This window comes from Colletes gigas, unplaced genomic scaffold (assembly GCF_013123115.1).
Source record: "Colletes gigas isolate AHSC1104 unplaced genomic scaffold, ASM1312311v1 Colletes_gigas_Sc00032, whole genome shotgun sequence".
Taxonomy (NCBI): domain Eukaryota; kingdom Metazoa; phylum Arthropoda; class Insecta; order Hymenoptera; family Colletidae; genus Colletes; species Colletes gigas.
Genome location: NW_025106661.1, coordinates 983,073 through 1,007,240, shown reverse-complemented (window position 1 = coordinate 1,007,240; position 24,168 = coordinate 983,073). Strand labels below are relative to the sequence as shown.

At 39.1% G+C, this 24,168-nt stretch overlaps 1 protein-coding gene across 1 annotated transcript in view; it reads right to left on the bottom strand.

Moving 5' to 3' along the window:
• Window positions 1–201: 201 nt before the first annotated feature.
• Window positions 202–24,168, bottom strand: part of LOC122402051 (Krueppel-like factor 6) — a 957,196-nt gene continuing 933,229 nt past the window's right edge. Inside the window, exon 7 of the mRNA XM_043404559.1 lies at window positions 202–7,613. Within this exon, the coding sequence (XP_043260494.1) occupies window positions 7,441–7,613 (173 nt within the window). The 3' untranslated portion in view covers window positions 202–7,440. The remainder of the gene's footprint in view (window positions 7,614–24,168) is intronic.

Here is a 24,168-nt window from a genome sequence, read left to right as displayed (position 1 = left end):
CAGAATGTTATAAACAATATTTCGATCAAATTTGAAATTAATCGGTCGAGCAGTTATCGTGTTTACCGTTTTAAAAAAGATTATGTTTAAAGTTTCATAATATCCGATCGTGTGTACCGTTGGCGACAACAGGCTATAATTTGCATATTAATGTGAATTTCGATAAGGGGCCACTTGTATATTATTTTTAAGGTTTCAGGTAAAAAATTCATGGGAAAGAAATTGTTCGAATTTCAGATTTTTATACCCTTTTAAGGAGCGCAAGGAGCGGAGTTAGGACGCGAACGAAATGCGTGAACGTATTTGTTTTTACGATTTTAATGTCGTAACCCTGCCAAATACAATAATAATAGTAATAGTAGCAATTATAATAAGAATCATAATAATGATAATGATAATAGTATTATCTAAAATATGTAACCATCATTTCGATAATAAGATTATCGACAGGCGAGTTGTTGTACCACACAGGACGAACGTGACGCACCGTGCGCGCATCGCCGCGACTCGACGATATAATTTTATTAACGACAATCGGGACGCGGATCGCCCTTTACGATACAATAATAATTTTTACTTCCACAGTAGGAATTCGCAAAGTACAATATTAAATATGCGCTGAGCCCTGCCGTCGCAAAACGTCATTTTTTTTTCTCTGTAGGACTTTCATCGCGGCGTCGGAACGCCCGTCTCCGAGACGCGTCCTCGCGCCTATAACGTGTATAAATATATAATTTCGTGCGCATTTCGTAATATAATTCGCTATCGCCCTTAATTCTTTTCCACATGTTCCGCGGGATACAATAATTACACGCTCTCCGTTTTCGTTCGATCGCAATAAATAAATTATCCAAATCAAGGACATCGATATATCGATATAACAGTAATAAGATTACAACCACATTTACAATATACATATATATGTATGTATATATATATAGATTTTTTATTTATATATATTTTTTTTTCTTTTAATGCACTAACGAACCTCCCTTGGCGACGTGCGCGCGATACGAATGGCGACACCGTCCTCAAGCGACGCGGTTAAAGTAATTAGAAAGTACAAAGTTTTTTATAGTAATGCCTTCGTTTATACAGTGAGTCATAACAATATATTATTATCGATCCTACGCAAAAAACCTACGCGACATATACAGTTTATCCTTAAAAAGTAATAGTTAGTGGCGCGCGACTTTATAATTCGTCCTTTTCTTCTGAACTTCGGCGACGGTTGATGTCCACGGTTTGAACGTTCGTTCGCGCGCCTACCGCGTCCAACCAAAACACGCCGATCAGAAAAAAAACACCGAATTCTCCGTGTTCTCGTTCGACGCAGTTCGTGCTCTGCTCTAGGAACCTGAAAACCCTTCCGTGCGAAGCGGCGCTCTTTTCGCGCGTGAAAAGAACAACGCGACGCACCACGAGGACGAACCCATGCCGAAATTCAGCACCAAGGGCACGCCACGCGCCTCGCAGTGTCTAAATCCGTGCGAGATCCGAGAGAGAATTACTGGCCCCCATTGATTACATTATTGCGAAAGAATTATGCTACGTTGATCCGCGCGGATCGTCTCACCGACGATGATCAACGGAATTTACCTTTACATACTATTTACAGTAGTTCATTACTTGGCTAAGTGTCTACCTTACGACCTAGTAGTTCCGTTTAGTGTCATTACGAGAATTTCTGTCTCGGAGTCAAGAATCACTAGTCGCGTTGGTTTCCGCCACCTGAGACATTGGACCACACGAAATATGCAATTGTTGCTTCGAAACGGTGCAAACTGGACGAAAGGAATCGGTCGATCGTTGATACGCGGTAATTATCGCCTAGGAAATAAATTTACGATTGGTCCTGGAACGTCGGCGAATGAGAAAACCGACGTAAAGTTTTTTTGCTTTCCGAATTAAGTGAATTTTATTGAACGTTTTATCTCGTCTTCCGTGTAGCCTTATATCTCGTTGGACGCAAACGCGCGCACACCTTCTGCAGCGATGCATTTCTGCGCTTCTGCGTAATGGATCTTTAAGAACCGATCTCCTCATATTGTCCACGTTGATGTATATCTACGCACATCGAAATTCAACGTACGAAAGCACCAAGAAAGATTGAGCACCGCGCATGATCGCAGATTAAAGACGCAATTTATTGCAGTTGCTTGATAAGGTATGCCTGTGAGTGACTGATGCATGTGTGTATGCGTGTGTGCGTGTCTGTGTGTGTATCTTTACTGGCCCTTGAAACGAAGAATGGAAAATTATCGCTACTCCGACGGACTGATCTGTCAGCTTCGTCTTCGAAAAGCTCGATACATCGCGTTTATTCATTCACTTTTTTTTTGTTGATTTTTCTTTTTTTTTCTAAATACTTCTTTTTGAAGGTTCGCTTTCATACAGCCGTAAAAGTTTCTCTAATGTTTCCCTAAAATTATGAATACGCTTCCGTGGAATTCTTTTTCGACAGCCGTGTAAGCGCACGAGAATGAGAAATCGAGAATCTTTACAACGAATTCAGGTACGTCGATACCCATCAAACGATCGAGCAACAGTGATTAAAACGATCGAAGTTGTGGGACTGCAACTTTTAAAGACGTACACGCTCTTTACGTCTTTTTTAGTCATTTTTATACATTTCCATCGGTTGTTTGTTCCATTGAAAAAAGAGGAAGCGTTTATTAAACTCATTATGTACCAGTATCTTCTTCAGAGGACACTCAAAAAAATTGGTAGTCGAGACCCAAATAAAGCGTAACATTTTTACAATATATTACGAATAAAAGAAACGTTATATTCAACAATAATTTACTTGGTTTTTTAGACTCGAATACTCTCAGACTTTAATTAATAATATTAATTCATTATTACAATTCCTCGCTAAAATTGTTTAACTCTTTGGGGCACGCTGGGATTAAAAGTGTTCCATTTTTTTTATGCACCGCAATGGATGGTGGGACATTTTTAGTCTCACCTCGAAATATTGCAATAGCTGCATGCGCATAGGTTTATTTTTCGTCTTATTTACGTAAAACAATTGGTACTATCTTCAACAAATGTTACAAATGTATTCACTTGTGTTGGCAACATTCAATATGCTAATGTAGGTTCATCAATTGTTGTAAGCGGAAGGTTTATTGCGACAATCTTTTTTTATGTTCTTTATGTTTCTACATTATGTGATACCTTTATTAATACAAATATACCAATTTTATTTAATTTAAAACGGAATAAAATTTCTGAAATCCTGTGCCACAAAGAGTTAAAGAGTCGCTTTCCACCGTACGTTCTTACTTACAGGACACGTTGTGACCTTAAACAAAAGTTTCTGCTTAACAAAGTATTTTCGAAAATAAATATAAATCTTGAAAAAACAACAATTTGGTACCAAACGGGTTCATAGAAGTCGAAGAACAACGAAATTTTCCAGGAGCAACGAAAGGAAATGTATCGCGTGTTCCGACGTCGATTACCGCGAGCGCAAATAACGCGCTAACCTATTTGCCCCCCTCCCCCGGCCCGATTTTAATCCAAAGTGTGCCGACTACTAAATTCTCGCCAGTCGCGAGCGTGCACCGCTCGTTCGCGGAAGGTGATTTCGATCCAAATGCGAAGCCTCGATTAGTTGGTTGTCAGTTGTCGTCTGTTAAGGCACTTGAAATGCTAATTTCCCTAGGTGGGGCCTTCGTAGAAAATCGGTCGCGTTCGGTATAGAGCTCCGTTGCCTGTTTCCCAGTCCATTGATGGTTTGCCTTCTACGGGAAATTGAATAGGCTCGCATTAACATGGAACACAAATAGCCGTTGCGCGCGTCAACTTTTCACGAATCTCTTCTTCTCGTCGCGGCCAAGGAATGTCTGTGCACGAGGAATGTTCCGTTCGTCGTTAGCCTTGAGAACCGTCGATGGAGAGGTCGTAGCCGTGCTTGTTCCCGGGAAATTCTCCATTTTCCGGGTTCGCCTTCGGTAACAACGATTTCACGATAATTTAACGACAGTCGCGCGGCCATTACGGAGTTTGGAATGTAGTTGGAATCGAACGATGAAACTTCTCGGGTCGAGGATGGCGATCGGCGTAATAGGGACCATAAACGTGAGCGCTCCGCGAATAATTTGTATAACTCGACAAGTTAAATAAGATCCCTTTCTGCTGTCCGCAATCGTGTTTCTTTTAAATAGTACTCCCGATACCTGGCCTCGTCCTTACCATTGCTACTCGAGCCACTCCTTCAGGGATCTTATCGAGTTTCTCGAGCTATACAACTATCGGTGATACCAATTGTTCCAACAATTATTGTACAGCCGTTGTCGTACGATAAATTGTTACGTCCGTGCCCCCTAGACCGCGTACTATTCGCGTATATTTAAGTCTTCGGCCGTCTTGTCTGATCGAGGTCGACAGAAATCCAGTCAGTTCGGCCCAAAACGAAATTCTACGACGAGGTGTTCACACTGGTTGCAGTTATTCGAAGCAGAGAAGACAACTAGTCACGGTTTCGTTTCATCGCCGCGTCGACAATTAGGAATCGTCTCGACGGAGAGGCAATGCCGTAGCTTCGAGATGTTCACGATCCGGCGCGAGCTCTCGGGGGAAAAAATGATAATAATCAAAGAGGGTGTCGGCATGACGTCAGTATACATTTCTCATCGCCCGCGCCGTGCTCAGATTACTGACGGCTGCCCCGCTGAAGAAATTCCCTAAGGTACAACGGTATCAGTCATCAAGATCGTAGAATGGCATCCTGGGTGGCACCTCGTACATTTTCGGATTGAATTTCACAGTGACGATCGTACGAAAATTATTCATACATCCCCGGAGGCGCGGTCGGTCCTTTCGAGATTTCGACGCGTATCGCTCGGAGACTACGACGATCGAATGATCGGTTTGGATCAACATCGCGCAGCTGTAGAACTCGAGGTGGAACAGAAACGGCAATTTTTTCAAGTGGAATCATCGTGTAACCGCGGTTCTCGATAAATGAAATTCGACGGAGAAAAGTAAGCGAAAGGGTACATTTGTTTTCGACCAGACCGAAGCGTAACCATGGCTCTCGACCGAATATAGCAACGGTTGGATATATCTCATTGGTCCTCCTGGACGAGGATTCGAAGGGGTCGCGTTATGAAATGTGCACAAGCACGAAGATTCGCGTGACTTAAGGCACTAGCAGTATACTTAAGGCCTAACGCAGCGTCCTCTCTCTTAACATTAAAAGGCACTATTCCCTATGAAAATACAACACGTAACAAATATTAATTTATCAATCTTCGCATTAATCTTACACGTAGAGGTTTCTCTTTAATGATATAAACTGGCTCTAGCATATACTGGCATCTTGTTCCATCGTTTTAACTAGCTTCGAAATAGTTTCTGCTCTTTGCGGCTACCGTTAGTCGCGTTACTTAGCGGCGAAAATACAGGTTCGAAGAAAACGGGGTGAGGGGATGCTATACACGTGCTGTATACGGAAACGTCGTACTTCTCAAGGTTTCTAAATTATTTACAATACATCGCGACGCGATTAGCGTACTCGACTTTCCTGCGATACGTTCGGCCAAGGTTGCGAGAAACGCTTCGTTCGAGTCGTCTCGAGGAAAAATGAAGCAGTGATGTCCAATTTTTTTATAAATTTCCATTACCTGTTCAGTTTTCCCCGCGAGTAAGGTCGACGCAAAATCAGTTGCTCGCTCAAGGACACCGATGGATCGTCTCCAAATCGCCCCATCGCGTCATTATTCAATCATCGTCATTTCGAATAGAGATTTCTCTACGAAACAAAATAGAGAAATTGTCTTGAGCGTTCAGTTGACTTTGATCCGGCCGTAGTAGCATCAAGGAATGCATCGCGCGGCCTCCAGCCTCGTTTCGCTCTTTAACGCACCAGAGTCGATGTCTTCGTTCGATTTCGATATGTCTCGATATATAGAATTCGCATTTTATACCGTCGCTTTCGGAGCCGCGTTTCATCTAACTTAGTTTGACGATAATTGAATAGCCGACACGATGCGTCAATGATAATCGAACCCTGATAAGACTCTTCTATTTACAGTTTCGAAACCACGAGGAACGTAGGCGTACGTTCTTGCGTTTTAAAGAAATTTCTCGTTCGCTTTTCGAGCGTACCTTGAGCTACCGTTTCGTTGCAGATGCCAAAATAAAATGTGCACGAATCAAGTCTGTAACGTTCGACGAACGCGATGCAAAAGCGTTTAAAAAAATAATTCTTCGATCTACTTTCATCTTTCCACGTTTGAGCGCAATGTATCGATGGACAATCCCGTACATTTGCACCTTCTACTTTGGCACCTTGTTGTGGACAAAAGAGCGCACCGATCGGACGGTACGATCGAAGAATTGTTCGCGACTAAAAAAGAAAACACAAAGACTTTCGAAGAAAGCATCGTAAAATGCCGTCGACGGTATACACATTAACGTATTGCTTAATGGACACGTAATACTGGCTTTTAGAGCGTCTGATTCCCTTGTTTCCGTTGACAATGAGAACGTTGTTAATGATTGTCCGTCCCTAAACGCGAAATTCTTTGTGCATAATCTCGAAAAATCGCTATTCAATGCTTTACAAAATGTTCACGATCACGATTGTAGTTTATTTAACTGAGCATGCTAAGTCCCAAGCTCCGTCACCGGAGTTCGATATTCTCTTTACTTATTTAACCATTTAATTACCTTAACGATATTACTTCTTTCCCCTTTACTGGCTCTATTCTTCGCAATAGACGATACATGATGCTCTAGACTAGTTGAGCTGGCCTTATTTAATCGTACAAAAAAAAAGAGAGAGAGAAAACAAACTGGAAATACGAACGAGTAAAAATTGGCTAGAATTAAAAACAGAAATTACGCGATGTCGCGTGCTGGTCACGTCGAACCTGCCAGCAGTTGCTCGTGCAGACTTCCTCGAAGCTCAGCTTTTCAAATGTCCGCCTCGAACGCGCTTATTACAAGAAATGTCGATTCGACGACAGAATAAATAAATTTTCACAGAAAAATTTCAAATATCAACAACTCTTATGCCCTAACTCCGTTCAACAGATTTCACGATAGATCGACTTTTAATAGAATCTATGCAACAAAGAAAACAAAAATACATTTTTCAACGATTCGTACATCGCGACTGCTGGCAGGTTCGCACGATCATCCACCAATAATTATAGAGACACTTTCGTTAGACCTCTAAACCTAATGAACGATTTGTTTGTTTCTTCGTTTCTTTTTCTCCTAGTTTCCGCCTCCGACTCCCGTTCGATCGAGACGATCCGAGAGTCGAGATGAGGCTTTTCAGGTCCCGAATATAAAAAAGAATCATCGTCTTCGTCTACGATCACCGTTTTAGTCCCGATTTCCCGGAACAACAGTGATTTTTCATCCCCTTTCGCTTCTTCTTCTTCCTCGTCTCCCTCCCTATCGGCTAGACGGCCCTCTTTATCAATGCCTTTTCATGTGAAGCGACAGATGATCGCTCCGCGAGAACGATCGCTGACAAAGATGGCACTTGAACGGTTTCTGACCCGTGTGCTTGCGATAGTGCCGCGTCAATTCGTCGGAACGCGCGAATTTCCACGTACAGCCCTCCCATGTGCACTGGTACGGTTTTTCACCTGCAACAAAATATTATCAGAATTAATAGTAATATCGATGAAAAGATGTTTTTCAGATTTTTTTGACTCTAGCATTTCTGAAAAAGTTGAAAATAATTTAAATATTTCTTTTCATTAACCTTCTATGAACACATTATAATTTATCATCTAGATGCATTGAATTTTCTAGGATCAACTGTTATTAGATTTAAATTGCCCAGTACAAAAAATGTGTCGAATTGTTTGCAAATTCTTCGAGAGTTTACAAACTCAATTTTATCGACACAGAGTCTTCAGTTTTGGGACTTTGAGATCATCGAGAAAAATCAATTATGACAACTAAATGCGACAATGAAACCTTAATACATTGATTACACACCCTTGATTGACATCATTTATCTCCTCATTTTTTACGAAAATGGGGTATTTTTATCATTGCAACAGACAAAGCTTTACTGTAAAAAATGCTGCAAAATGCTTAGATTATAAAAAAATCTTTGTATTCGGTGCACTTAAGTCAATTAACATTCAGTCAATTGGAATTTTTAAATATAAAGAGTAACTGCGCCGCGAACGATTATAGTTTAATCTCCACATCAGACATTACTTTTGATAAGACTAGAATATCATGTTTAACACTCGAATATTTTATTATTGTTCCCTTATTTTATACAATAAGGGAACAGAATAATAACTTCCTCCATCCCTGATTGATAGAACTTTCTGAAAAACTATTTTAAGTCGAAGATGTTTCACAATGTTAATGGGATAGAAACTAAACGAAATATGGGTTCATTTTCATAAAAAACGTGTTTTTAATCACCTCTCGAGTATGTGATGAGATCGTCTTTAGTTTGGATTAGAGTACGCGATACAAAAAAACAAAGCAATTTGATGTTATTGTGTAATTTAAACGTAATGGGGAGCGTAGATGCAGTATTCGAACGAAACATAAAACCACGCGCTAGGTTTACCTTAGATTTACCGTGCCTCTACATACATATCTCTGATCCCTTTCATAATCTCTTTAGAGCGGATACTTATTTTCTTGTACGAACGAAAGTCCACGTCCTTGGGCAATTTATAAGGATACGGGTTTTATGCGTTCTCAAAATTTACGATCAAAAGACGTAATCGAAAAGTGACACCGATCATTTGACAGCTTTGTGCACTTGACAGGCCACTAATGATCCTTTCAGGATGCTTTATAGGAGGAATACATTAATTTTTCGCCAAAATAGAACGTTATACAATATATTAGAATGAAAACAATTTTTAATTCGTTGCAATGAACTATTTGGAAAATTCATCGAAACACTCTCGATAAAATGTTTTATTATTTTCGTAGGAAGCACCGACGAGTGTTCAGCATGCATTTTAAATAGAACTAATGTCTGGAGAACATGCAAGTCATTTTGTGTACATGTATTGTAATGAATGGAAATATTATTTTGTTAAAGGACAATGTTAAGTCATAGAGGGGTTTACTGACCCAAGAGCGTACAGCATATGCTATACACCGTTGGAAAGGTCTCGCCAAGGCAAATCGACTGATACCATTTTTAACTTCGATATCAGATGGGATAATGTCGAAAAATGGACTCAAAGTTCGAGATTTTGCGGTTTTGAACAAAAGAAACCGGTAGTAAAAGCCCATCCGGCCCGAGGGACCTCGGGTAGGCACCTGAGGAAAAACCGAGGGGTGTAAGCGATACTCTAGCAGATTGGGACGGCAAATGTGCCCCACCACCTTCATTTCAGTGCCGTGTTGGGCCTGCGTTTGCCGCATGCGCCCCGTTCCAAATGCCCAGGGCGAAGTCGCCAATGGATCAGTTGTTTTTCATGAACATAATATATTCATGGTAGACAATTCGCAGGTATAAGTTGGGAATGTGCAGGTTAGTATTCAGACTAATGCGTCACTTACAATAGTGAATGGAGTGACATTTTATTGATTGAACGAAACATAATGATGTGAATACTGAATACAAACCTGCACATTCCCAACTCATACCTACGAATCGTCTATCATGAATATATTATGTTCATGAAAAACAACTGATCCATTGGCGATTTCGCCCTGGGCATTTGGAACGGGGCCCATGCGGCAAACGCAGGCCCAACACGGCACTGAAATGAAGGTGGTGGGGCACATTTGCCGTCCCAATCTGCTAGAGTATCGCTTACACCCCTCGGTTTTTCCTCAGGTGCCTACCCGAGGTCCCTCGGGCCGGATGGGCTTTTACTACCGGTTTCTTTTGTTCAAAACCGCAAAATCTCGAACTTTGAGACCATTTTTCGACATTATCCCATCTGATATCGAAGTTAAAAATGGTATCAGTCGATTCGCCTTGGCGAGACCTTTCCAACGGTGTATAGCATATGCTGTTCGCTCTTGGGTCAGTAAACCCCTCTATGACTTAACAGTGTCCTTTGAATGCCACTGTGTCACGGTCTACCAGAGAAAATGAATCAGAGAATTTATAGTCATAATAAATAACATTAGTGTTGATCGTTACAACTTAACAGTCCCTTTTACTCTTTTAATAGTATACATAGTCATGTAGTAGATACATGGTAGAAACCATGTTAACCATGTTATCATGGCTATGTAAACTCTATACCCATCAAAGAGCAAAATTAGTTAAGAATCCGCAAAAAATTAAATTGCAACTACCAGTCAACATGGAAGCGTTAATTGCAAAACTAAACACTACGGTGCCTTAAGTCTTCTCTTTTCTAAAAGAATTTATCTTACGTATTTAAAGACATATATGTAGTTAGAGAAGTTAGAAACTACCTATAATAAACGCAGATTAATGTAATTCATACACTCGTGAACCTACACATGCATATGTTGTTATACTTATGTAAGCTGAAATAAACCTTCATCGAGGCTTTAAAAGTGATCAATAAAAAAAAAAATAATTAATATGAGAACCAAACATCGAAAGATATTAACATGTTAAACGATATATCGATTTCTGCCTAAATCGACAATATCATATTTTAAAAGCAATACTTTATAACTCATATTAATATTAAAAGATATGTTTAAAATTTGGTCAGATGAAAGTAACATAAATAGACTTGGGTCAAGTGGAAGAGAATAAATCAGGAAAAGACAGAATCAAAAATTGAATCGAGTTATTATGTTGTGGCGTTGTATGATTGTGCTAGGTGTAAGTTTCGTTCGTCGAATAAATGGACGGATGATTGCAAAGGATTACAAAGGATTATGTAAATATTTTAAAACACTTCCATGATGAGATGCAACAATCAAGACCAAAGGGACTAAACTGCTATCTTTCAGCACAATAAGAAACCCAAATATAAACTTCTCGGGTCATACAATTTGTACCAAAACATGGCTTCCAAATTGATGTCCTAGAATGGCCACATACTATAATATACAATTAAAATAAGAAGTTGTCGATTTTAAAATAACAAATTAAAATTCTTCATTATTATGGGAAAATGGAACGAAATTAGTTTTGTACAATGCAGAAAACTTGTAGAAAGCATGTCCAAAAAAATTCAAATCAAAAGTTACTTGATGTTAAGTCATACTATTGCCCACATCCAACATTACTTCTATTATTCGACTATTATTGTTAGGAACTTGGCCATATTTATGATATGGTCGCTTGCAAACACCGCTATTTTTGAGAATAGCTATTTTCAATTCGCTTGTTAATAATTGTAACTAAAGAATAATTACGAATTTGAAGCCAAATTAGGGGCTCTTACCAGGGCCCTGCTCCGTCGTCCTCAATTGCGATTGACGTGTCATAAATCTTTCAAATCGCGCGATCAGTTGACGGCCTTCATACCTGGGCACGGTATCAGGTCGGGTGTGAGGAAGTTTTCCATTTACGTGGCTCCAGTTTGCACCCCGACTGATGGGTGGTAACCTGGACTTGGAGAATTTTGGAAATTCAACCCCCGAGAAGGCACGTCAACCGATTGGTTAGTTTTAGTTACGTTTCATCGACAATCTTAGTATTTAAGAACAAAAAACCGCGCGGAGCGTCAGAAGAACTTTAAAGGAACCTTTCATCATTAGAATTGTCCTTAGAATGTTACTGTAGTAAGTATTGATTTTTAATAAACACCATACGAAAAATTATTTCTAATTAGTGTTCAATTGGTGTTCCTTCTAAGAAGGTGGTCCTTCGAGTTTGTATTAGTCGGCACACACGTGAAAACTTAACAAGGTCCGAAAGACGGAGGTCAACCACGGACAGAACAATTGTTTTAATAAATTCTATGTTCAATATACATATTTCGTATTTTTTGTATTAACGTAATACTTCAGGGTACACATTAAATACGTTTTCAGAAACGAATGATTCGACATTACAGTTTGATTGCCACCGGTGCAGCCATAATCGAAGAACGTACGTGCGCGGTACCCGGAGTATCATTTCGTCCAGGTATTTGCGAGCTCGTCGATACAGGTACATTTCCCAGCGTTTGTGACCGTGCGTTTATTCTTGGCTCTTATCGAGCCGAGCCTCTCTCTCATAAGGACGTCGTGACAGCTGTCGCACGTTGCAACTACTTTGGATCCCTCAGAAAACTGCCTATCACTCTCTTCTATTGTATGCTAGTCACCAAGCGTATTCCTCCAGCGTTCTGCACGATTTGCCGAAGGAAGGAAGCGAGAAGGAGACTACGCGCTCGCGCGAGACCAAGAAGGGAGGAAGATAGAGAGAGAGAGAGAGAGAGAGATGCAAGGTAGAAAACGAGAGTAAGAGAGCTTAGGGGCTAAAAGCGTAGCCGTCGTCGAGCCGTCCAGATGTAGAAACAGCCTGGTCACAACTCGATGACGCAATCGCCATCAAGTTCAGTCGTTGGAGAACCGGAGACGAAGACAACCGCGCGCGGAAGGATCGAGCGCTGCGATCGGGCGCAGTTCGCGATCCCATTAACCGCGCAAGCAGACGCGGATAATGGGCGACGCGAGTGACGACGGGACGACGACGTGCCATCGCAAGGTTCTATCTCCTCGTGGAAACTACCGGGCACCCGGTTTGATCGATATATTCGCGCGCATCACCCGGAGATCTCGGATCTTGACGGCGACGAGCCGCCTCGGCGAGCCGATCACTCGTCCCAGATAAACGATTACATTTTTCGTCGTGCTGGAATCGCTGTAGATCGGTGCTCGAATACCGAGGACACAATTATCTGTTGCGTAAAATCTGAAATCGAACCGCGACCGTTTCACGCTACCGAGCCCGCGGACGACGGTCGTTCCGAGTCTAATTACAACATCAATCTCGCCCGTGACTTCTCCGATGATCGATACTCTAGCATAGGCTCCGCAGCCTCCGACTGGTAATTACTATTGTAATCGGTTATATGCACCAAACTCAATGGGAAACTTTGCCCACGATTGCGTCGAAGAAATCATCATCGAGTCTTTGCTTTTTCTGCTTATTTTTAGTCTCGCAATTTTGAAACTGAGTCGCGTGTTGAGCAACAGATGCCTTGTGATAGAGATATCGAGAGTTTGTGGTCACAAAATGTCACTCTTTGAAGTTTCTTCTGCAAAATATGAAGTTGTAGATCTTTCAAATGGTAGATTTTGTAATTAACATGAGTAGCCTATTTTAATTGACACACAACCTAGGTTTTATAAGTAATTACTTATTGGTAATTACTATTGTAATCGGTTTTATGCGCCAAACTCAATAGAAAACTTTGTCAACGATTGCGTTATAGAAACATCATCGAGTCTTTGCTTTTTCTGCTTGTTTTTGATCTCGCAATTTTGAAACTGAGTCGCGTGTCGAGCAATAGATGCCGTATGATAGAGATATGGAGAGTCTGTGGTCACAAAATGCACCTGATTCTTTGAAGTTTCTTCTGCAAAATATGAAGTTGTAGATCTTTCAAATAGTAGATTTAATAATTAACATCAATAGCCCGTCTTAACTGGCACACAACCTGGGTCATGTAAGTTGAACGAACTGTGGCGCTGCTTTGCTGTTGGTAGGAACTAAATTTGTAGGAGGACAGAAACAGAAAGGAGAGGGCGCGTTTCATCCGGGCCTGGTAGTGGACTCATCAGTAAGGATTTCTAGCAGGCCCTGCCTTAGACGACTGGGATATTGGGAAGGCGGTTGAGTATTGTATAGCAACCGAGGGCGTCGGTTGAGCGCTTGTGAGAGTGCGACCCCTCTGGTGGCGAACATGGGAGGCGACGCCACAGAACGATAGCGCAATAACTAAGTCCGTGTTTGCCCCTAAAGCCCGGTTTAGACCTAGACACGTCTAGCAATTTAGTCAAGGGACGAGTAATTTAGTGACTTATTATTAGACTGCGAATGTTTATGCATTTATGAAACATTTTAATTCCAGTAAAACTACAGAATGGACTTAATATGCGAACAAATAAGAAATACGAATTATTATATGTAGGGGTTGAGACAACCCTCTACAGAGCTTTTATTTCATTAACTCTATTAATAAAAATATGAATTTGCATAAAGATGCGTAGTATACTTATTATGTACAAACACTAAAAGTTAGTCGAGTAGATCTATTTTTGGATTTTTCTAGTTGAGCAAGTTTCTTCTACAACTCACTAATAATTAGCTGAATCTATCGAATGCATTTCTTTAATTGAGTTCTTCAAAGGCTGCATTAGTCTAAAAGCTTGCAACACCCATCCTGTAACCATTTTTTACATCTTCGTTTAAAAAAAAGTGTTACAGCTTGTCGCAGTTTCTAGAATCATCTGTATAATTTGTTATTCAGCAGGCTTTCGATACGGTTGCTTTTTGGATCACTAGATGGAAAGTTTACCATTGATACGAGAATTGTCATTAATAATTTGTTAATAGGAGGAAATTAAGGCGAGTGGACAAACTGCTACATGGTTAATGCCAAGAGACACTAAAATTCAGTTTGTCGCGATCAAATCGGTCTATGGCTAACACCGGGAGCCAATAAGAGGGTTTTGATTTGTCGTGAACGAACACCGGGAGCCAGTAGGTGAATAATTGACAGGATTGTCGTGGACGAACCGGTATACATATAATACCGGGCGCCACTAGGATGGTTAGTGAGCCTCGTAACTTTATAATGATATACTTCGAGCGGTAAAAGTATATTAATGTGGGGCCTTTCAAGGTATCGTTAAATGTAAGTGATTCAGAAGGAAGGCTCTTCAAATTATGTCAACTCGTAATAAGAGTAAAAATGGTAGAATATGTATATTCAACGAGACCCGAACGTGGCAAATAATTAATGTATTATGAGGGGAAAAGGAAAGTGTTATCGTTTCAATTCTTATTCGATAAAATCTAATTCTTGTGGGTTTTTTAAAAAAATATACAAAACGGTCTAACTGTAATCGAATATACTGTAGCATAATTATTAATTGTTTGATTGGAACTCGATGTTTGATCTTGCAACGTTTCACGACTGTTACTTTTACATAATATAGAATTTAAAAATAGCAAACAATATTCGTTTAGTTAAATTAAAATTATTAAAATTAGTTAAATTAACTTTTAAATGAATTGTTAGGGCCACTGCGACCCTCCGCAAATTTAAACTAATAATTGTTTAATATATGTCAAAGTAATTATTTGAAAACTTATGTAATCCTCCATTAGTTCATTATTTTTTAAATGCTTTAAAGGAAAGTTGATTTCCATTTGCCAATTTGGTAAAAGTCAACATTAAGTAAAATAATTCAGTTGAGATTAGTTAAATTAAATTTGCATGAAGTCATCCATCGTGCAAACAATTCCGACCAACGCAACGGGGTCTACGTTTACAATAATTATCACGATCGAAAATAGTTGCTGTTGTATATTGGGGTAAGTGCGGGTGGATGCAAAGTTGCCGGTCACGGTCAGCGTCGGATGCGCGGGGTCTAATTCTATATCTTTATTCTCGTGCTCTCGTACATGTCCTCACTCGCTAATGTCCGCCGGTTTATAACGACCTCTCGGCCCTCGTGCGCAAACAAAAACCAACGAACAACTTCTCGCTCCTAGTGTCGCGTGCGGCAAACGCCTTCTAGATTCGCGCGCCATATTCGAAATACAACAGTTGCATATGTCGTAAACAGTTAGCCAGTAGGATTTAAAACAATATGTATCTACCATCGATATAACAAACCCTATCCAACTTGGAGAGAAAGACTACGAAGGTAACGTTGACAAATATTCGCGCATAGCGGCGTATTACAAATCGTAGCAATAAAGCAAACCGTTAAGAAAGATGTAAATATGTCACTGGAAGGCTGTGCCGATGAAATATATAAAGTCGTTCGGGAAAATAACAATGAGCGCGCGTCAACATAATAGCAAAAGCTCTGTCTTGTAAGTAAAAACGAGAGCCGACACGTATCGCGTTAGCTTAATGCAACGTCAAACTCACACAAACGCCGCGGCATCATAGCAACGTTACAAATGAGCGGCTAAGTTCGCCGTTGTGTTTAATTAATGGAGCCGGACGGTGTAACGGGGCGTGAATCTATGGTGCAATAAACGTAACGTTGCCGCGGAAAAAAATCCAATCAAAATGCATTAATAACGGGAGAATTAATGCCTTCTTGCGCCGAGGCTTGCACATCGGCCGACGTTGCGTGCATATATGCGCGGCCCGAACCCGTACGTACCCGTACCGCTCGTAAATGGACTAATTACTCGCAATTACGCAACGAACCGACTTCGAGCAGGTTTCTTCTCCGTCATTAGTTCTTCGTATTCCCAGCGAATTGCATAATAATATTCAGTCGATGGGCGTCGAAACGTTAAAACGATCGATTTAGATCTGCCATGGGTAGCCGTGTTTCGTGCGTCCGCCGCGAACCGCTTTTCGATCTTACGGCAAAGCAATTATTGCTCGCGCGCGGAAACAACCTGTCTCGATCGTTTTCCGCGGCCACGTTTCGATTGCTATTACTACCATGCGCGCAACCTCGGTGGTTTCCTTCCGGTAAAAGGAATCGACAACACGTGGTTATTCTTATTCTAAAACGTCGAAAAGCCAAAATTCAATTTTTAAATGAATTACAATATCATTAGGCAACGCTTTAACGCGCTAATTGTCAGACTACACATCTAAAATTGCCCACGAATGCCAAACTTTGTTTTTAGACAGTTGGAAACTAGCATACCTATTTATCATAGAATTAAGTTTTCCAGCCTCGATAAAATTCAAGAGTGTTAAGGATTCTTAACGAACCTTAACATCACGGGGTTTACGATGCGGACGTGACTTACGGCTATTTTTGAAGATCGAAATTTAGAGACATTTCTTCTTCTTCTTCTTCTTCTGGGTTTCCTTTACGTTGCATCAACATCTGGATTATTAGCGACGATTAACGGTGCTGCTTCTCACATTTGTATCGTTAAATTTTGTAGCATAGATTTGATTTAGGGCCGTATCTGACCTGATGCCATAAATCTGTCTTTCCTGGTCGAATTCTCTGCATTGGTACAGAATGTGGTTTGTTATCAGTGGTGTGTTTCCACAGGAGCTGTAGTTTGGTGAATCTCTTTGATGGGTGGTGTTGTTTTTTAAAGTTTGTTTCTATTTATATTCCATTGTATTATTTTTTCCATTATTTTATAATTGTAGTCTTTACTTTTCTTTCGTTTTTTTACATAATAACGGAGTCTGATGACAAGTCTGTAGTATCTACAGAGTCGTATGGTGGATTGGAAGTTAGTAATCTATGGATTCTATTTTTAATACTACGTTCTCTTAGGAAAAGATAGATTTTTGACAACATTTTTATTAGGGCGGGTGTGCCCTCTATAAATTCTTTAGCTGTTTTAATTGGGTCAGTTGCTTCTATTGAGTTTTCTATAAAACTTTTCAATTGATTATAATTTAAAATGTAATTTGCTTCTGGGCGCTTAATTTCTTGTTTAGCTGAATTTAACATTTCTTCTATTTTTTCATGGTTATACATCGGAAATATGGGCCTTGTCTCCTTTTTAGCGGTGATACTTTTTTTTTGTTTATGTTGGGCAATGGTTTGCGATAGACGTCTTTTCATGCCAGTTTTGGTGATAGGTAACTCAGTTAATATGATTGATGTCTTAGAGACATTTCTTTGGCAAATTACGTTACGATCGTTTAAGGAATCTCCAAACTCCACACGGGACTTGCGAGTCCTTGGAGCTCTTCCTCGCCTCAATAGTGATTAACGTATCGTAAACCCCCGTTCGTGCATAGCTCAGGAACACCGGGGTCTTGAGGAGCCGTCGGTGGCTTTCCCCAAATTATTAGTAAAAACGAAGCGTTCTCGCCCACTCTTGGATGGTCTACCTGGACACTAACCAGTAGGGTGAGCGGGAATGTTGCAAAATGTAAGAAACGCCCTGCTAGGGTGACGACTTTGAGAATTGGTTTAATCAATCCTCCCACCGGTGATCGATGCTCATCTTTGTCACCTTGGTAGGGGCAACCGAGCTTATTTTAAGGGTAAAATTAAGAACTTAGATTAGATTCGTTGACAAGAGCTTACAACTAGAGCAGAGTATACGAGAATACGAGGATTCAAGCATAAATCAAAAAGCAACGGGCTCTTACTGGCAAGCAACGGACTTCGAACTTCATTGGTTTTTCAAAAAGTATTTTGGGTGGCCCTTCGAGAATTATGGAACGGAACGCAGCATGCGGAGTTGTGTCATACGCACAGATCGCGCAGCATAGCACGAGGGCACATTGCTTCGCAGCCGAAACAAAGTCTTCTTTTTTTTTACTTTATTTTATGTGGTATGCCTACATTTGCGTAGTTCATTTGGAATTATTGGGTCACGACGGGAAGAGTATAAAAATACTGATTCTTGATTAATAATAAAATTGTTTATTATTCCTGCTGTGATTGCACAGAACATATACAGGGTGTTCGGCTACCTCTAGCAAAAATTTTAATGAGCGATAGTAGAGGCCAAAATAAGACGAAAATCAAGAATACTAATTTGTTGATGGAGGCTTCGTTGCAAAGTTATTAACATTTAAAGTTCCGCCTGTAGAATGACAATCCGCTAAACAGCTGCGTTCGCGCGGACGGTTGCGGCAGGCGAGTGCTAGTGGTTCTCACGCAGCATGAAAAATTCTGCTTACCGACATTATCGGCAGCCTTAGATTTTTGTCCACTGATGGGAATGCGAACACCTTACCTTATGAAAATCCAGAAGGGCATATCAAAACTCGCCCGACGAGATTTTCACAGAGAAAGGGTGAATGCCAGTTCCAATACACAATGTTGTGAACAAAAATCACCCACATGCGATTATACACGCCCCACGATTGTCCACAGTGTCCATAAGTATCCACAAATAATCCTTTCAGGCACTAACCACTATGCAATTAAATAAACACGTACCGCGATTATGTTATTCGTGAATGTCTCTACGTGTACGTGTATCACGATTCTTCCGAGTTACTTACGAATAAAACTGTTATTAATTTTTCAAATACACTTCAATTTAAAAATGTAAAAAGGAATCGCAGGATAAATGAAATTTTCGCGGTATGTGTTTATTTAATTGCATAGTGGTTAGTGCCTGAAAGGATTATTTGTGGATACTTGTGGACACTGTGGACAATCGTGGGGCGTGTATAATCGCATGTGGGTGATTTTTGTTCACAACATTGTGTATTGGAACTGGCATTCACCCTTTCTCTGTGAAAATCTCGTCGGGCGAGTTTTGATATGCCCTTCTGGATTTTCATAAGACAGGTTGAATCTTATTCAACGTAAGGTGTTCGCATTCCCATAAGTGGACAAAAATCTAAGGCTGTCGATAATGTCGGTAAGCAGAATTTTTCATGCTGCGTGAGAACCACTAGCACTCGCCTGCCGCAACCGTCCGCGCGAACGCAGCTGTTTAGCGGATTGTCATTCTACAGGCGGAACTTTAAATGTTAATAACTTTGCAACGAAGCCTCCATCAACAAATTAGTATTCTTGATTTTCGTCTTATTTTGGCCTCTACTATCGCTCATTAAAATTTTTGCTAGAGGTAGCCGAACACCCTGTATAGTGAAGCGTGGTATATCCTTTCACGACGAGGATTTTTACAGTGATTCTTTTCGTTGCTTACAGCATACGTTTATATCTACCCTTAGTGGGTGGAGGCGTTAAAGTCGGGAAGAAAAATTGGGCACGGTTTAATTAGTCATTGGTTAGTTAGGTTTGCAACGCAACAGTATGTATTGAAATACCAATGCATGATTTATATCTAATCATTGAATCGGTGTGTTATACAGGGTGTTCGGTCACACCTGGAAAAATTTTAATGGGAGATTCTAGAGGCCAAAATAAGACGAAAATCAATAATATCAATTTCTTGACTGAGGCTTCATTAAAAAGTTATTAAAAAATTTCAAATCGTTCTGAAAAAATTATTTTTGGTTGCGAGGCTCAGTTATAATCATTTTTGGTGAATACACATACCCCTGAAATCCTATTCACTTTCGAGAAAAAAATTCAAGTAAGTACTGAAATTTTTAGACGTAATATAAAAATTTCAAATCATACTAAAATAATTACATTTAGTTACAGGGGTCAATTACAAGCATTTTTGGTGAATAGACATACCCAGAATTCCTACGCAGTTTCGAAAATCTAATGTGAGGCCAGAAATGCTTCCCTGAATGCGAATCTTTAAAACATCATAACTTCTGAATGGATTGGAGGATTTCGATGTTTCAAACGGCAAACAACGCGTATTTTGGCGAAGAATATGTAGAAATTCTAACAATATTGAAAAAGTTGTTCCTTACCCCATAAAGTGAGAAAAACTCCCCAAAAGTGGTCCAATTTTCAAACGACCATAACTTCTACAATAGTAAAGGTATCTCATTGAAATTGTTTTCTGAAGCAGAGCCCATGGGCACCTACAAAAAAGTATTAAACAACTTTTCTATAAAGCATCAAACAAATTTATTAAAAATGAAAAACCAATTGTTAAGAAAAATCAACAGGGCACCGACAGGGTAGGTGCTGAAATTTTTCGGCGAAAAAAAAAATTTTCAAATCGTTCTGGAAAAATTATTTTCTGTTGTGGGGGTCAATTACAATCATTTCTGGTGAATAGACCTATTCCCGAAATCCTGTGCATTTTCGAGAAAAAAATTGAGCACAGGTAGAACTTTAAACGTTAATAACTTCTTAACGAAGCTTCCATCAACTAATTGGTATTCTTGATTTTCGTCTTATTTTGGTCTCTAAAACCTCCTATTAAAATTTTTCCCAGGAGTGGCCGAACACCCTGTATAAAGTTCACGATTCCTATTTCTTTGAAGAATTCTAATGTTTTTGTCTAGATTTATTTTCTTTGACATCTAATCTTAACGATTTTTTTAGCTTCTCAGTGGAAAGTCATATGGTTGACGTGGCCAGTAATGTGTTAAAGTATAGAAGGTGATAGAGATTAGCAGGAAATTCTGATTACAAAGCTATTAAATCTTCGTGTTGATTTTTATTTAAGTGACTTTAAATCTAATGCCATTTTATTGATATTACGTTTAATCTTCATACTTCAAAACACCTTCTTTTATTCAAAATAGCACGTCTGTGATTAAATAAAGGGCGAATAGTGGTATTATTATCTCTACAATCATATGTGAGCGTGTGAAGAGCTTGTAATATATCATTTGGTGAAAGTTATTTCGACTACCGTTCATCTCTAATAAAAAAGCATTGAAAATATACCTGGATACGTCTTCAACAATATTCAAAGAGAAAAGCTCTTCATGTTTGTATTTAAAAAAAAATAACGGAACGATTCATCCGTTACAATTTGTAAATTTATTTTCTACATTTTCTTACATGTTTTAATTATTAACAAATCATTTTTTATACCATCTATTTGTAATGTAGTCAATACAAGTACAGTTTCATCGTTTTCGACATATGTTCATCCTTTTCGAAAACATAAATCATCTAAGTATAGAAATGCATAAAAATTCATTGAACTATTAAGAGTATGTACAGAGTTTTTTATATAGCAAAATTAATAGTGCACTAAGAGTTAGTACTTTTTAATAACCTATAGTATAATTTATCACAATATATATGAAAACCTGCGCATACTCATAAATAATTAAATAAACTTTTACACATTTTTATTTTTAAACGCTTTATGTTTCTCATCGTCGTTGAAAACGTTAAAACTGTGATGTATAAGAAAGAAAATTTTCTTTCAGTCAGCAAGCATCGAAACATATGATATTAATAAAATCAGCGAATACTATTAATGCTCATACACCGAGAAAGTAAAATCACATTAATTAAAAGCTTTCTCGAAGAATGTGACTGACCCTTGCAAGCAACAACGAAATAACTACGCGTAATTAAATACTCAGCAGACTTCCGACGAAGGAACGAAGGAAACATTTTCGCATTAACGCGCGCAACGCTCGCCAGATACAAGTGTACATCGAAATGGCAACAGAAATCACTGTTTTCTTTTGAAGTAACGTAAGTTATGTGACTGTGAAACATAGAATACTCTTAGAGGTACCGATCTAGACTTTTTCCAGTTTTACAACCGTTTTATCGTTGCTCGAAACAGCTCCGCGTTCATTTACGTAAAGTATTGCAAAGATCAGTGTCTTCAAATTGGAATTTAATTGCGAAACGCTGGAGACTCTAATATGAGAAAGCGTTGATTAAATTAACAGCATTTATTCGAACGGGAATCACCAGATACGGAAAAGGAATCATTTAAATCCAGTTTCTCGAATACCTGGCATGTGGGTTAACGATAGATGCTAATTAAAAATGACGTGGCGTAATTAAGCGGCGCTTTGATGCCATTTCACCACGCTCTTAAGCATATCGCGCCTTCTTGTAATGCGCTCGCATCACAGCTTAATAATTTAACGTAAAATACGTTGGGAACGCGAAGGGGATTCGAGCTCGCGTTTTAACGAGGAATTATTTTTTGTGTCTTTACAAGCGCTCGTCGTTGCCCGAGTTTTCGTCTCGACGGTCTAAACTTCATCCCTGCGTTTATGATCGTTCCTTTTCGATGCTTCATTATGCTCGATGGAGGGAAAAGATATCTTAATTCGAGATGAATTTGATCTTTCGTGAATTGCGCGTCACTGTACGCAACCTTTATTGGAAGAAGCAACAGGATTTTTGTAGCAGCGCTCAAGATTATTTGGAACTTGTTTTCGATAACGTGTGTAAGCAATAAACAACAAGTTATTAAGCAATCGGCTGCTGTTTTCCTCGTCGAGAAAATATTATACGAATATCCTTCAATATTCACGACAGTTTTCAAATTTTCTTGGCTGGCCCTAACTTTCTGCAACGTACGAAATACTATTGATCGAGTAATGTAACAAGAATCAAATATAATTTATTTATCCAATAAGAATTGTATTTATTAAATTGGATCAAGTTGTCGAATGAATATTACGTTATAATTAAATTACATTTGGATATTTAGGTGGATGGATAACTCATATTTATAACAGACTAATTTTCTATTGCCTCGATTATTGTCTCTTATTGTTAGTGTACAAAGGGTGCATCATTTTATAAGCGTTTTGGCACGCGAACCTGCACGAGATTCCAATAACCAGTTAATGATGACGTGATACGATTGGAATATTCTCGATGTAATGTTCGAATCGAAAGAGAACTGTCAAGCGGGGTTCATGAGGTCAGGGGAACGCTATACAACCATCAGTCTTATTTGGATTGCGCTTTTTTTTACGCTAAATTTAGTCAACAGGTGACATTCTTTGATAGCCTCATTATAATCTAGAAAAATAATAATATACAAAATGTTCCATTATTGTTCAAAGTGACAGTTCATTAGGCGTTTCATTTGTGTGGTTTGTGGTTCGCACAGAAAATTCAATTTCAAATAATAAAACAAGCTAAACATAGGGACGTAGAAAATTATAAATGTAACTATTATCGTATCTACATATGCAAAAGGATCGAAGAAAAATAATCACATACAGTCAGTCACGAAAGTCTCCATACACCCCCTAAAATGATCGTTTGATTACAAATGCTGTGCCGTTTTTCCTCCATATTTTGCCTCTCCAAAAATATTATACTTACTTTTGTCAGTGAATAATACTCTTTCCCAAAATTGTATATTCTCGTTTCTATGTTTTCTCGCGAATTCAATTATTTTACAACGGTTGATGTCCACATGACCACAATATCCAGATTTTCTTAAAATTCATCGAATATTTTCAGGATGTACTGTTTTTCCAAAATCATTTTCTACCTCTGCGGTTATTTTTGGAGCACTTACTTTTGGATCTTGACGAATAATTTACAGTACAGATCGAACATCTCTATTATTTAGGATTTTAGGACAACCACTACGTGTTTTATTTTCATATTTACCAGTTATTTTGAATTTTTTTATTATGTACTGAATAGTAGAATGTTTTTTACCTACAATGTTAACAATTTCACATAGCGATTTCTTCTCCTTATACAATTTAACAATTACTTCCCGCATTTAAACGCTTGTTTCTCTTCTAGAAGCACTTATTGTCACTAAATGATTGTTAGATATCATTCAACTGAATTACGGCGTCATGATTTAGT